The sequence below is a fragment of the Trichoderma asperellum genome, chromosome 2, assembly GCF_020647865.1.
Source record: "Trichoderma asperellum chromosome 2, complete sequence".
NCBI lineage: Eukaryota > Fungi > Ascomycota > Sordariomycetes > Hypocreales > Hypocreaceae > Trichoderma > Trichoderma asperellum.
Window position 1 is genome coordinate 6,349,365 of NC_089416.1, and position 15,510 is coordinate 6,364,874.

The 15,510-nt window shown below is 50.4% G+C and overlaps 4 protein-coding genes across 4 annotated transcripts; 1 reads left to right on the top strand and 3 right to left on the bottom strand.

Moving 5' to 3' along the window:
• The first annotated feature begins 4,254 nt into the window (after positions 1-4,254).
• On the top strand, positions 4,255-6,468 carry TrAFT101_004401 (uncharacterized protein). Its single transcript, XM_024904789.2, has one exon. It carries the CDS (start codon positions 4,576-4,578, stop codon positions 5,998-6,000), a length of 1,425 nt encoding a protein of 474 aa, XP_024765801.1. The 5' UTR covers positions 4,255-4,575; the 3' UTR covers positions 6,001-6,468.
• Positions 6,469-6,901: 433 nt separating this feature from the next.
• TrAFT101_004402 (uncharacterized protein) lies at positions 6,902-8,416 on the bottom strand (the record flags this gene model as incomplete). The annotated part of the gene is made up of 1 exon (XM_024907208.2): positions 6,902-8,416. The coding sequence occupies one exon, from the start codon at positions 8,414-8,416 to the stop codon at positions 6,902-6,904; it is 1,515 nt and encodes a 504-aa protein (XP_024765800.2).
• Positions 8,417-9,740: 1,324 nt separating this feature from the next.
• Positions 9,741-11,040, bottom strand: XAN1 (Alpha-ketoglutarate-dependent xanthine dioxygenase xan-1; the record flags this gene model as incomplete). Its single annotated transcript, XM_024898889.2, has 2 exons — positions 9,741-10,759; positions 10,866-11,040. The coding sequence occupies 2 exons, from the start codon at positions 11,038-11,040 to the stop codon at positions 9,741-9,743; spliced, it is 1,194 nt and encodes a 397-aa protein (XP_024765798.2).
• Positions 11,041-13,489: 2,449 nt separating this feature from the next.
• TrAFT101_004404 (uncharacterized protein) lies at positions 13,490-13,825 on the bottom strand (the record flags this gene model as incomplete). The annotated part of the gene is made up of 2 exons (XM_066127156.1): positions 13,490-13,623; positions 13,792-13,825. The coding sequence occupies 2 exons, from the start codon at positions 13,823-13,825 to the stop codon at positions 13,490-13,492; spliced, it is 168 nt and encodes a 55-aa protein (XP_065983265.1).
• Between the last annotated feature and the right edge of the window lie 1,685 nt (positions 13,826-15,510).

The window sequence follows — 15,510 nt, forward strand, 5'->3', positions numbered from 1 at the left end:
AGCGTATAATAACCATTAGCGACGCTGCCGATTCCGAGTATTCCACTTGCCGGCAGATACGCCATCGGCGTTAGACATCGATAGTTTTTCGGACCTTAGCAAAAGGCGACAAGAAAACTTTAGCCATATATACAGCAAATTGATTCTCGCAGGGAAAATTTTCCATCTGCAATTTGATGATATGTAATTCAATTGTTAGTTGGAATAAACAAGATAGAATGCATTTTGTGCCTTGATAGCATTGTGTATACATGGATTTGATTCTACGTTCATTATGGACTGTAATACAGCTTGAAAATACATTGCGGTAAAGACCCAACGCCAATGTATACAACCAGGGCGGTATAATCAAGTACGCCACAACACCGCCATAACACCGCCAAGCCCGCATGTCCGCCGTAGTTACAATACATTCCTATCACTGCCATTGAATTGCCACTCCTAGCGTTGCTTGGCGTTTAGAGGCTTTCTGGGGATCAAGCTCAATTTGGAAGCTGACAAATTGGCCTCGGCTTATGTGGACAAGTTCAGATTAGACTTCCGATTGGCTAGCCGTTACTAACTCCGATACGGGATAAGCTTTTGTCCGCGAGAAGCTGCCGTTTTCCAGAATGTCATGCGTTTGAGCACATGCGGGTTCAGAATCAGTATCTCATTCGCTCTTCGGGTTGCTAGAGAATCGATAATTGCCAATATAATTACAAGGTCCATTGGCTTTAAAAAAAGGACGGCTTACACAAGGGTAATGATTAGCTGTATCAGAAAACACCAAACCTCGGCATTTTCCATGGTCGCATTGGATCGAGAGTCTCATGGGGCAACAAGGGCTGGGGAAAGCTCTTCTCTCAATTCAGGCTGTTTGAGTGGGTTAGTTAGTTTACAGCGCCAGACCTTGCACGCATAGCAAAAGCTCCAACATTATAGGTGAGGGGGTGACGGAAAGTTCCGAAGTTTGGCTTACAGTTGGCGGCGCGATCTAGGCGACTTTACACGCCACTAACGTTTATACAGTACGTGTATACATGTATAAAACAACCTGTCTATAGCCTGAACATTAGGATTCTGAGAGAATCATGCATACTAATTGTGAGAGAGAGAATATTCTTGAGATTTCCTGTAACAACAGCAGCTAAATCAATTGAGGCGTCTAGCTGTACTGGATATCCCTCGGAAGATACCGCCGTGATGGAATCATTTGCCAACTTATCAAGAAAAGTATGCCATATATAAACAGAGAAACAAAAGAGCAGAAAGCAACGTTTTTTTGTGAACTGCACATATAATAGACCTCGATGTGGGCGTCTATCGAGTAAGAGAACCGAGTCTCTCAAATGCTGCGCCGCCCATTGGTTTTGAGATATGACAGCTAATTAAGCAATTCGGATAAATAAAACGCAGAGTATTACTCACTCAAAACGAAAATCATCGAGTCCAAACTTGTGTGCTGATAGAGCCAGGCTACGACCGCTACACTAGACAGACTTCATTGGCAAGGCGACCTACATGTACCGATACATCACTTTGCATCACTGCTCTTACGATGCGCATTGTTTTCAGCTAATTCTATATATAGTCAGCCTATGTTGCTAAACTCATCTCAGACATGCAGTTCTGTGCAATTGGGCGTCTTACACACAGAAACGGTTCGCATCAGCCAACGCTTAACCGACATCACTAGAGACAAGAGCCTTGCTGAATCTAGCAGCTTGTGCATACGCGCTAAGTTGCTGCACGGATAATGAATGATAGATATAGCGAAAAGCTTCTCTGTCTCTTCTTCTGACACCGGTAGTCGAACAAATCTGCCTTACTCCATACGGCCAGTAGTTTTGAAAAGGAGGAACAGCATCCCTAGCCCTCTCCAGTTGAGCCTCAACAATTGCTGCGCGAGACTGCTTGCGCTGAGTCATACATACTCGCTTCAAGCTGTATCATGTATTTTTAGAACACAGCTGTCTCCAAGGGTGGGGCCACGATTGTGAGCAGACGGAGCCATTTTTGGATATCGCGGTTAATCGAATACTAATCGTCTGAAGCTAAGAAGATTAGTAGTGCTAATCAAAAATAACAAGAAAAAAAGAAGGCTTCGCCTCGATGCTTAAATTTGGGGATCAACACGGCCACACTGGTTAGCCAACGAAACGGCCCGCGGCGGGGGGGTTAGCAACCTGAACACAGTCCATGGCTTCTTGCGAAATTCAACAAGACAAACAGAGGGTCGTGTGCTAATGCCCCAGAAAGGACTGCATGGCGGACAATGGGGACCGTATGCTCCGACTCCCTGCGTAGCATGTCATATTTTCCTGCTCCAAGGATCGTCTTACTGGCACGATTCGATGCGGAGGAAATCGCGATCAAGCCAGGCCGTGCGGCGAAAAAAACGAGAGTCTGGCCCCCTTACTTGAGCCTCCATGCACGCAAATCCTTGGTGGTAGGGAGTACGGCTGCTCGTACTGGTACATGGTCCTTGCCCTGCGAATTTTCGGAGTGCCTCCGTCCACAGGCGTTGGTGCATTCATTACCCGCTACTAGCACCAGCATCAGTAGTGATTCTCATACTAAAACCTGATGGTAGAAAAAGATTGCAGCCTCTTGGGTTGCATTTGCAGGGCTTGGCAGGCTTGGCTCTTCCGCGTGAGCTAAGACGGGCCATTTGCGAACGGTCGATGCTTAATTGCGCTTGGCAATGACTCTCAAAGCTTGTCTCAAGGCTCCCATCTTTTTTTTTTTTTCCCTGGAAATTGATGGCTCGAGCACACGGCCTCTCCTGACCCACCGGTCTCCATCGTCGAGGCCTCTCGTAGCCGAATACTGTATCAAGTGTATTCAAGTTCGCGTGTCTGGTTCTGGGCAAGGCCCTGCCGTCCAACGCCGTCCTCTCTGTGCCTGAAAGCTTTTTTTTAGCGGCTCGGTGCAGAGTAGACGCTGACGCTAAGCACCTAATTCATCGGCCAACGATGTGCAAGCATGGCAGAAGTCAACTAACACAGAAAGGCGGCTACGGGTGCTGGCTAGGGGCGACAAGTTTATTGATCAAAGCGGCAGCTAAATTGGGCAAAGGCATCTCCGTTCGGGTGGTATGCATTGCGGCTGGCTTAAGGCTCCGTTGGCCAGCAATTAACGGCCGTCTCGTATTGGACAGGGCGCAGGACGGCTAAAGAGATTGCAACCAAGGGCGCCTCAAAGAGCCTCGAGAGCCTCAAGAGCCACAAGAGCCTCCGTAGCCGTTTTGATGGCCTGTGACCTGGGGGCTGAGAACCGTCAGTGCAGGTCTCAGAGGGCTGCATTTCTGACCTTGGCTGTGTTGATCGGGTTTCTGCAGCTGCAGCATTCAACACGCCCACTGTCTCTTGATCTGCTGTCGAATATCATGCCCGGTTTTGGGGCCCCGTGGCGGTCGGTGGCGTAGCACAGCATGCATGGCCCCATAGAGGGTCTTGGAGATGACGAGACAGTCATGCACCTGCTGCATGTCAGCGACTTGAGGTCTTCCCCTTGCTGGGTATCCGCCCCACGAATCAGCGAGGAACAATACCTGCAGATGCGAGCGCCCAAGTACTCCTTCACGAGGCCTTGGCTGGATGTATGTATGTAAGCAGCCTCCTGGAAGCCGCCTGTTTCAGACGACAGGCCTCGATGGAACCCACCACTTAGGCCGGCGAATGAGAGGCCCCGGCGCGCATGTGCTATGGAGACGCCGTTGCATATGTTTGCAGAAGAAGAAACAGGGGCAAGGGGAAGGACATGTAATGGAACAAGGAGGAGGTTAGCGATTGAGGCCCAGCGCAGATGGATTGAGATGTCAACATGGCAGAGTATGTAGAGGTGAAACGTGAGAAAATCGAGAGGAAAGAAAGAGACGAAAATAGGCACATGTATCATCTGGCTTATTCAGCTCTTGTATAGTCTCCATGGCATACGTTAGGCGGGTAGTTCAGTGCCTCGGCCCTGAAGGCGCCCAACTAGAGCTTTAACTGACAGGTGTTGCAGCGCTAGATCCTTCACTAACTACGTGGCGCTCCAGGGACTGGGCGCCCATCAGCGTCTGCCCTACAGGCGCCTCGTGGAATTCTTGGTTCTGAGCTAGAACAAGCTCTAGCGCATGGACCGAACCTGAACCTGATCCCGGCCCTGGTCCGCAGTGCGTGTACCTGTACCTGTACCGGTACGTGTAGTCTGATGCCCTCCTCCATTGACATTTTCAGCATATACCGCCGGCTCTTTTCCTTCGTTTCTTTTTTTCTTTTTTTTTTTGCCTCACCTCTCCTTTCTTTATTACTTATCCGACCTCTCTTCCCTACCCCTTCCTCTCCTCTTCCCTTTTTCTTTGTTTGTTTGTGTATTTCTGTGTGTGTATCACCGCGGTGCGATTTTCCTTTCCCTGTGCCGCTTATCCCCATTGTTGCTTCAAGCTTGATTCACTCTTTTATCACTTCCCTGTTCTCTGGACAGTGACACGCGAGCAGCTCCTCTCGCCTTGCTTTCGTCAGAGCTTGCTCTAATCTCGCTTTCCCTGTTGAACCAGCGTCACGACCAGTATCTTCCTCCATCACAGCATTGAGATCGACCGCAACCATGTCGGACGGCGATGCCTACGTGCCGACAGAGGTCACCACTGTCGCAGACCAGCAAACCCAGGGCAATGAGAAGCGCCCCGAACATAGCCTGGAGATCCCTCTCGAGCAGGAGACGACAAATGTCCCCGGCTCAAGGATGGCCGCCACGGTCCCCATCAGCCGGCGGCACACGCTGAATCTCGAGGACTACTTCGCCGGCCCTCGTGATATGTCCAAGCACTCCAAATGGCCTCTGTTCCTGCAGATGCACGGCAGTATCCTGCCCAAGATGATTGTGCCTCTGATTTGGATGGGACTTTGGAGTACATTCATCACTCTCATCCACGAAAAGGTTCACAAAATCGGTGTCAACTCCATCCTCTTGACGGTTCTTGGTTTCGTCGTCTCCACAGGTCTCAGCTTCCGAGGTTCCACGGCATATGAGCGTTATGCCGAAGGTCGACGTTTCTTCGCCTCCCTGGTTACATCATCCCAGGCCCTTGGACGAGTCTTCTGGATCCATGCCAAGCCCCTGCCGGACGTGGACATGCGCAAGCAGATGCTCTACAAGATTAGCGCCATGAACCTGGTGGTTGCTTTTTCGGTTGCCCTCAAGCACAGCCTGCGCTTCGAGCCCTACACCTCGTATGCGGATATCGAGCATCTTGTTGGCCATCTCGATACCTTTGCCAAGTCTGCCACCGCCACCATGCCTGTCAATGGCGGTGTTGGAAAGCATAGCCTCTTCAAGTCTGTTGGCGACTACCTGGGCCTCTCCTTCGCCGCCAGCAACCCTCGTAAGCTGATCAAGAGAGCGGAGAAGCCCGTGGGAAACCTACCGCTCGAGATCATCAACCATCTTGCGGTCACCATCGACAACCTGATTGCCCGAGGCCAACTCCCCGTCCCCATGCAGCAAACCACCGCATACAACAACCTTGCTGCCCTCAATGATGCCTACACTGGTTGCCACCGTGTCTTGACCACCCCTCTCCCCATCGCCTACGGAATCCTGTTTCAGCAGATTACATGGCTCTACGTCATCATGCTCCCGTTCCAGATGGTTGCCGTACTCGACTATATCACTATTCCTGCTACTACTGTCGCTTCATACATCATTCTCGGCCTCCTCTTCATTGGCCAGGAAATTGAGAATCCCTTTGGCCACGATGTCAACGATCTTCCCTTGGATAGCTACTGCGAGCAGATTGCCGCCGACATGGACATTATTGCCTCTCACTCTAGCTTCCAGTCGGATGACTTCTTCTTCCACCCTGAGAACACTCCTCTGTATCCCATCAGCAATGCCAGCGCCGATGCTTGGCTGGATCGAAGCGAAGCTAAGTTGAAGGAGACTATTAAGAGCAAGCCCAGGAAGATGTTTGAGTGGTCGCGATGGAGGGGAGACCAGATTGGAGACGAGGAAAACGTCAAGTCTGATTAAACACGCTTTGTTGTTTTCCCTCGAGATGTAGCAGGTGTGGAGAAGATGAAGAAAATAAGATGTTTGCTTCATGGGTGTACGAGAAAGAGGATGAAGACTATTGGATCTTGAGAAGAGGGTTGAGTCTTTGCTTCTATCGCATTGCAACACTCGCTTACAAGACCAATACACAAAAGAACCAGACTGACATCTATTTTGAGAGATTGCTTTTCTTTTTCAAAACTGGTTGTTTTTCTTTCAACGTTGGGTTTTTCAAGCATTTTACATACAGGTTTTTGTGTTTTTCAAAAAGGAAAATTATATCACGGTAGCACGGCGTCACGCACTTCATTATTTTACGTTTCGGCTCATGTAAATGGGGATTGGAAGAGGGGAAAACTGGATAATTTTTTTTTCTTCTTTCGCTCGTTACATGATTAATTAATCAGATCATATATTCTTAGAAAATCTTTACTTTTTTTCCCCCTCTCATTTTAATAGTTTACCCGTGCCACCTAATGTTTTATGCTTGTGATAATGTATCTTGTAATGGATAGATGGTTTGGCAACTAAGCCAGCTGGATAAAATTTGTGACTGGTGTGGATGGTAATGAAAATTTGTTTACAACAATGATTTCGCTTATATATTTGTATATACATGTAGTAATAAGAAGATGACTTTCAATCCAAATGCTTTCTATGCAGATGCACAGCCTGCCGTGATGTCCAGCAGGGAATTTAACCCTGTTATTTTGCGCCCTTTATACGTAGCTGCAAAAGTGTATAATAATATATACCAGCAGCATTCTCTTTCACGTAAAATCTACTCTCATCCCTCTCTTTCTGCACTCCTTTTATGCTAAACGAAGAAAAAAAAAAAAAAAAAAAAAAACTCTTCAAAAATTGCGTCCTCTTTTCTACTCTACTCCTCATCTTCGTTTTGGGGGAGCTTATGGGACTGCTTATCCTCCGGAAGCCATCTAACGAATATAGACAGAGACATGGCTATGGGGATGAGAATCGCCCACACCAGGTGGCCCCAGAGGATCTGGTATTTCACGCCAATGGCGTATATCACGGTCGAAACACCAGGCACAAACGACCGGATGGCACTAGCGGCGGTCATGGCCAAGGCGTTGAGCGTGCCCATGACGTGCGGGTTGGGCGAAACATCGTTGAGAGCGAGCTGGATGGCCGTGAAGGCCATTGACACACCCGGTCCGATAAAGGCCACGATGAAGGCCACGACCCAGAATACCGCAACGCTGGACTCGGTGCCGATACGGAGGAGCGTGTTCATGGCGACGTAACCGGCAAAGAACAGCGGGTAGACGGCGACGCAGCTGGCCAGGGAGCCCTTGGTGCCCAGACGGCGCTGCAGCATCGGGAACGCGACGACGAGCCACATGGCCTGGCTGGCGCCCTGGATGGCCATCCAGACGGAGTTGCGCGAGGACGAGAATCCGACGCCGCCGAGGTCGATGGGCGTGAAGAGCAGCACGGGGAGGATGGCGGTGAAGGCAAAGGCGAGGAACATGACATGGGTGTAGACCCAGATGACGATGCCGACGCCGGGGGCCTTGAGGAGCTCAAAGGTGGACAGTCGCTGGGGCCGGGCCGGTGCGGATACTCCAGCGCTGGTGGTGGTCGACTCTGGCTCGAGGGTTTCTTCCAGATAGAACACGGACAAGACGATGCTGAAGACGCTGCACGCGGTGATGGCCGCGCCCACGAGAATATAGGGATAGTCCTCCAGCAGCTTGATGCCTCCAAACAGACCCGGGAACTGCGCCGCCGGATCGGCCAGCGCGCCGCCAATCAGCGGTCCCAGGAAGATTCCCATGTTGTTGGCAAACGCAAACCAACTGAACGCCACGGCCTGCGTCTCGGCAGTGGTGTGGTCCGACAGCATCGTCCGGATGACCAGCCCCGAGCCGCTGAAGACGCCGGCCACGCACCGGAACACAATCATCTGCCAGATGGACGTCGACACGGTGAAGAAGAAGGTGGCCACGGTCATGCCGACGAGCGACCACAGCAGCACGGGCTTGCGGCCCACAGTGTCGGCGAGGTAGCCCCAGGAGTACAGCACGAACATCTGCGTGAGGGAGAAGAGCGACTCGATCAGGCCGCTGTAGAAGCCGACGTCCGAGTAGGGCAGGTTGCCGTTGCGCTGGACCATTTGCGCGATGAAGGGGATGATTGCGAAGAAGGCGATGGGCTCCATGGCCTTGTTGAAGCAGAGCAGGTAGACCTGCATCTTGGGCAGGGGCTTGCCGGGGGATGGACGGGCGGCGGTGCCATCTTCGACGTCGTCGCTTGACTTGTTGTTGTTGCCGATGAGAGGCGTCGTTTCTGAGGCCATGGGCTCGGGGTCCATGAGGGTGAGGTCGGAGGAGGATGCTGAGGATATCGGGTCGGGGGGAGGAGGCGCCATTGTGAGGATACGATGGGGGCGTGAAGTTTGAGACTGAGATATTTCACGGTGACTGGCGGATTAACAGCTGCCAAGACGAAATCGACCAGTCTTGACGGTCACCTTGTCGCCATCAAGAGTTGTCTTCTAGGAACAGCTTCTCTTTCAACTGAGATTGAAGAGAGAGAAAAGAGAAGAAGAGACGAGGTAAGAAGAAAAAGAAAAGAGTTTAGGAGGCAAATACGGTGTAATAAGCGCTGCCCCAGAAAAAAAAAAAGAATCTTGAGTCACAATAGGAAACAAATTAGTTAACAGCCTGTTGAGTCAGGATTATGATAAGCACTTGATACATTATAGTCCCAGGTTTTTTATGTAGCTTGTCTAAAACGAGAATTGAACGTTATCGACGGCGTCTATGGTCTAATCCTGCAACAGCAATTTCATTTCAAATCCCCCGACCGACACCGCTCAATCGCTGCAGTGCAACCCACCCCGCTGTAACCCCCCGGAAATCCCCCCACCAGAAGCCCTGTAACACAGCGCAATGCATGGGCGGGACAGCGGACGCTAGCGCGGGCACATCAACCTCGCATCCTGCGCCGCCCTGCTTTCGGCCTTCTATTGCATCGAAAAAGAGATGCGCTAGGCCGCTGCGGATTACAGAGGGCCGGCAGCTGAGCCGACAGGGCGCTCTCTTCCACTGGCTGGGCTCCGGCTTGCCGCTGTGGATGGGCGCTTCACTGGGGGATGAAAAGGGCTCGTGATACACAAACATCAGTCTTCGCTGAGGCCCCAGATGCGAGGGGTCATGAGAACGCGATTTTTGTGGGATTCGAGAGACTTGTTTCTTTTATCCGAAGCCAAGGGCCGCGTATCTTCCCCCCCGGCGATCTGCCTTTTGCGACTTATTCCCGCGCCGGTTGCGGTGCAGTCGGATTTGAAGCCTATACCGCCTGTATAAGACGATGGACTCCATTGGACAAAGGCGGTTATGCGGGCGTTATGTCGAACATACTGCTGCCCCTCTCCCCCCTTCTTCGAACGCTACTCTTGCATATAGCATGGCATAACTTGGTTTGGCGTGGACATCTGATGGGTAGTGGCGTTGCGCCTTTTGCATCTTGGCCTCCGTTCTTCGGGAGGATCAAGGCATCTGGCTGTGAGGAAAAAGGCGGTGGGTTGGAGTGTGGCAGGTATGTATGCACTGCGTCTGGTATCTCGTGGCTTCGTTCTGCTGCTCGTTCGTCTTATCTCATCACATTCTATCCATGACAGGTCGCGAGCCGCATGGCCGATGGCGGCGCCGCAATTCAACAAGCACAGCACAGCATCGCAACGCAACGCCTCAGAAATATCTGGGCCCCTCGGGCAAGCTGCTGCCCGCAATGTTGCACTGACGAAAGAGGCGCACCTCGTCCTCCGCAAACGCGCCCACGACCGAGTGAAGCAGGCTCCTGTTGTGGAAGATGACGAAATCGCCCTCCTCCCAGTCGTGCGCGTACACGAAGCCGGGCGCGATGCCGGGCCGCTGCAGGCGATGCACGATTGCGCGCACCTCCTCCAGGTCGTCAATGACCTTGCCGCCGGCCAGGTGCAGCTTCCGGACCGCGGACGGGTGGATTTGCAGCGCCAGGCGGTCGTCCTGCGGGTTGCGCCAACACATGGGCAGGATTTGGATCTTGTCTTGCTCGATTTCGGGGAGGCTGTCCAGCGGCACCTCCTTGCCCTCTGAGATGAGGCCCAGGCCGTCGGAGCGCGACTTTGCGCCGCTCATCCATACGTAGGGGTGCGGTGCGTATTCGACTTTTGTGCTGAGCACAAACTGCTTGTCTTCGGGCGAGAGGAGATTGTACATTGTGTAGCCCGATGCGAACGCCGTCGTGCCCAGAGGGACCGTCATCTGCTCGCCCGTATCCTCATATCGAATCGTCTGCGTGCGGCCGCGAGGGACCTGGGCTGCGAAGAGCGTCGTGGCTACCGGAGGGGCCAGTCCGTATAGGGCCGCGTCGATGTGCCATCTGTAGAATCGGGTAAAGTCCAGGTCGTCCTTTTCAGAGATGACCGTGGCGTGGAAGGTCTTGTGGTGCGGGTGTCGCAGCTGGATATCCTTCAGCCCTTCGTAGTCCTTGACGAAGCCGTTTCCAATCACTTGAACCTGTGGCTGGTGTGGGATCGTCTTGAGGTCGGGATGCAAGATGGATCGTTTTGCGTCGAGCGTCTTTCCGTGGCCGTATGAGGCCGTCGCTTGGGGGTCGAATCGCTGTGTGATTTCGTACTGTGCCTTTGGAGAGACGTCATGCTGCGCCTTGAAGACGAGGACTTGGTGTCTGTATAGAGCGTCCTTGATGATGTCGAAGTCGGCATCTGAGACACTGGGTGTCAGCCAAGTCTTTCGTTACCGTATATAAATGGATGGTGCTGCTTCTTCTCCTCCTGCCTCTCCCCTTTGCTTTGTTTTCTATGCACTCACCAGATATCTTGTTGATGCCAACGCCCTGCACAACTGCTCCGAACTGGACGCTTGACCCCGGCCGGTGCGTAAGCGGCTGTATCGAGGCCCTCGACGAGGCGATTGTGGCATATGACGCCACCTGCCGGCTGAATCCTCCCAGTTTTCGCAGAGACATTGTGTTCACGTATAGCATCACCGTGCCTTAGTTAGTGTAGGTCTGATATCGGAGAATGACGGACGGAGGCGCAAACGGGCTCGGCTGTCTTTTATCCTCGGCCGTTAGCTAATAGTTGAAGCAAAGTGCGAACCCGTCAGCGCTGTGGGGTCGTATAAATAAGCTCTGTCCGAAAGCCTTCCTATCGTACGCGGCAACTTTGCGTCTTCTGTCAGATCCGGTCGAGATGAAGCACTCCTAATCGCTATTCCTCTAATAAGCGACATCTGGGGAGACAATTGCAGGTAAACTGGCGGACGTCGCCGAATCGCGCGCGCCCTTTGTGTCGAGCCTGGGATGGCGGAATATCTGGTATCAAAGGATCCACTGATAAGAGATCAATCTCCATTGTAGTAGCGGCGTGGGTGAATTCGCCCCAGAAACGTGCCTATATGGAGTAGATACTGGGTGATTAGATTAGGTGAGCTAATTCGTATTGCACGATATGAATGGGCTGTTATCAGATTATAACCAGCCAGTAAGGGGCGGAGTCGGATTTAGAGTTATCACTGTCATCACCGTCATTGAGAGCGGCTGGACATCGTATCACCGAGGCCAGAGTTGCGCTTCATACGCATGCCGTCTTTGGTAAAAATAAGCGTATGATTCAAGTGGTATAAGTTGGCATAACATCCATGTTGAAAGGAGTTGCCTGGTACTTTGTATGTCTTTGCGCTATGGTTCGCCAAGTCGTTGTGAGATCTCAGCCATAGCTCTGTGATATGTCCATTAAGATGGCGATGCTATCTTCACCACTGAGCCCAACCCCTTGTATTGCCCTATCGTACATTTAGGCTGCTCTATCCCTCGGTAGCCCATTGAGTAACATCGGAATATGCAGTAGCCAACCACCGTGATGCTTTCACCCAGATATTGCCCCCGTGGACTTTCGCATCGTATCGGATATATCTCCATGTGTAAACAAATACACTTGGCTAGACGCAGGATATCTTCGATCAGATTTCACAGGACAGCGATCTGTGCAAAGCTAGGCGCGGATCTCCAAAGGGGGGGGTCAAGTCAGAGCGCCCCTGGCGAGTTTCAGTGGTCTCTTGAGAACGTGCAAAAGGCAATCATAGACCTGGAAACCAATGCTTCTTCTACATCAAACCTAACGACCGCCAAATTGCCAGTCAGCTCAATGGAAAAGGGGTATAAACGCAAGCCGAAACCAGTGAGCGGTTGCGTTCCGCCAAGCTTGTTTGTACCGACGGTCTGGGGCAAAACCCTCTGGCCAAGTTAAAGACGTATAGTTTACTCGATGCTCTTCTTCCTCTTTGCACATTTGAGATAGTCTTAGCTACTCTCGGGGCATCAATGTCGCCTTGATTGTCGAGTTCGGCCTGCAACAGTCCGCTTTTAGCCGCTGTTGCTGTCTCTTTCAGATGCCCCTTCTGAGCTGCAACAGGTTGATCTTGGCCATTATTGCCGTTTTATTTCGGGTCTTCCTTCGCCATTGTGTTTGGCTGTATGTGATGGAACTCGGATAGCCGTGTAATCATTCGCTGTTGCAAGGTGTGCGTTTGTTGAATGTTTGATGTTTGATCTTGATGTGTGTTTGCGGGCTAGATTTGGTCCATTTTTGAGGGCTATCGGGGTTCTTATGCTTCTATATTACCACGTCATCTTGTACGTAGTTTAGTAATCGGCGCGGAACTCCCTCATGAGCCTTGCCATATTTGAAGCGATCTAGCCAATCTAGCCCTGAACGAGATTGATTTGGCCAATCCAGATAAACTTGGCCGTGTCCTGATCTGGTCGCAAAAATGGTAGAGGGCATCAAGATCTTGGGTGCATTGCTACTTCATATCGACATGACAGCAAGCCTCTCCAAGTCGTCAGGGATAACCTTACCTGCATGCAGTCCGTATACGAGTCACCCAATGGCAGTTACAGAAACTCATCACTCCATCATTTCCATCAGCTCGGTGCCACTCATAACTCGTGAGCAGTACATGAAGCCCGTCATATACTACACTTACATGTGCTTTAGCCCTTGGAAGGCGAATATGACTCGTTATCCTCATCTGTATGCGTATGAGAATAGAGGATGGGCGTCCCGCAATACTTGGTGTGCTGACTGCTGACCAATGGGTAATACAAATACCTATTGTGGTAGGTATTTCTCTATCATGAGCAAATGTACACATCATAACAGGTATAGACCAGTTTAATACAATACATGTATTAAAACAACGGTTTGTGATATAGGTTTATCACAGCTTCATCAGGTGCAGCGGTAGTATGAGTACACACATAGAGTATGCATAACTATACTTTGCCCCCTTATTAACTCCCCTCACTACTTGTGATTGAATCTCGCATCTTGGTCATCAAGATACTCCTTTGTCTCCATTGCATGCTATCTAGTACCTAGTAACAGATGGGCACACGAACTTCTACTTTCAGTGCCCCCCGAATCTAAGATCTACGAGTCAAATAGCCGCTCTTTCGGGGAATAGTCAAGTAGCGCTACAGATGTCGAATATCCAGAACCCCACAAGCCGCCGCTCTTCGTTCCCAGTTTGGTGGATCTTTCTTCTACGGAGTATGCTTGGAGTACTGTTACAAAATTAATGGGTTGTATGTGTATTTAAAACCAATGCTCTCTCTCTCTCTCTCCCTCCCTCCCTCCCTCCCTCTCTCCCTCCCTCCCTCTCTCTCTTTCCGTTTGAGGAAAGGGAAAAGAAAAGACAATGGGATAAGAGTTTTGAGAACAAGGCCACCAACAGGCCTCCACATCGAGTATGGCCTCTATATCCATGTCCGAACTCAACGTTTCCAAGATCGAAGATGCACCGCATACCCTGTCTTGCAAAATCACGAATCACGTCTGCGCTTTTTCGACTCGGCTTTTTAATGGCCGTTTCGATCCTTGTTGCAGCATATGTTCGCTTTAGCCGACAAAACATAGAATAGCAGTGCCCCCTGGGGAAATGATCTCTGTACTGTTCCAGAAGCTTAAGCAGGGAACTCCTGGTTGCAATGAGCTGGCGAGGGGTGGCATTCTTAGGCTGGAGATATTAGTGAACAATGGGCTGGAAGTTGAAAGTGCGCAATTCATCCGGGTATAACTCCAATTGGCCCCCTTGTGCATAAAGGGTGGCTTGCAGTTGCCACGTGAAAGAAAGGCCGAACACGCCATCTGCAGCGAGTACGGCAGAATGTAACAATGCAGAATGTAACGGTAGGTTAAGCCTACGTTCCGAGCTTGATAATCAGCGCTAGAGACTGAGACTAATGCCATATTTTGGTAAAGGGCCGAAAATGTGTAAAATACAAGATTGGCTGTGACTTGCTGGGATATTCCATACGGTAATAGACGACGGTTATAGACGTATTGGTAGATGTTTGCTCAATTGTGAGAAGCATATGCGTGTGCATCAAAGTACATAAGTATATTAATACTATGTATTTTAAAATATTATGTAGTTCTCCTCTTGGAAAAGCTATAGTAGTTGCGATTGTGATAACATCAACTTTACAAGTACGACACCGGCCGTATTCCAGACGTCAAGACTAAGGCCTATTGATGTAATATGATAGAATACAGACTAAACGTATGTAATCGTTTTCGTGTATCAGCAGGTTCGATAAGCTTACTCCTAAAACTCCGTACATAATGAGTAATCAATCATTATGTTCCTATGTATCTACCCTTTCCTTTATATATTTTTCTGATATTTTTTTGTTATACTTTAATTCGTAAATTGGAGTTACAACAAGCCCCCCAAAGCTTACGCCACAAAATACACAGGTAATGATGCCACTACGTAGAACTCGTTTGATGCCCAGTAGCAGTAGGAGCTATGGCACAATATGTGTCGCGTACCTTACTCGTGCAGGGGTGTCTGTGCGTTTTGGAGTGGCCGCGATTGTACGTGTACTTCTAAGCACGAGCTTAGATGAATTATCATAGAATTTAATTTCAAAGGTGAATGTCATATCACATGTAGATGTCGATTATAGTAGGTAGGTACGGGGGATCTAGTATCGATAGGAGTAGCTGTAGGAATAGCATCGTAATTTGGGAAGGCACGGGAAGGAATTTTACATTTCCATAAGCCAGAAGGACGACAAAAAAAAAACAATTAAACGCAAACACACAAACGTCCCCACGCCAATTTATCTCTCCATCTCAACTCATGACTCGAGCCACCAGCTGCTATCGAAGCAGCTTCCGACAATGAAACACAGCAAGCAAATACATCGACTCAAGCCGCGACTCCTCCCCACGAATTGTTACTGTCAACAGCAAGGATGGCATCCGTTGCGAGATGGCGATTAAGGGTATATCTCTCCAGCGCCCAAAAATAGGCGGACTCCACCATCGACCAGCTGGGCTCGTCGCAGATGCACGAGTTCATGCTAGCCAGGGCTCGGGGGCGGCTGTCGAACAGCGCCAGACTAGTGTAGACTCCGCAGAGGCGTCTGGGATTGGATCAGACG

Bases quoted from the DNA above. Each gene is read 5' to 3' on its own strand.
- TrAFT101_004401 (XM_024904789.2), top strand. From the start codon at position 4,576: ATGTCGGACGGCGATGCCTACGTGCCGACAGAGGTCACCACTGTCGCA.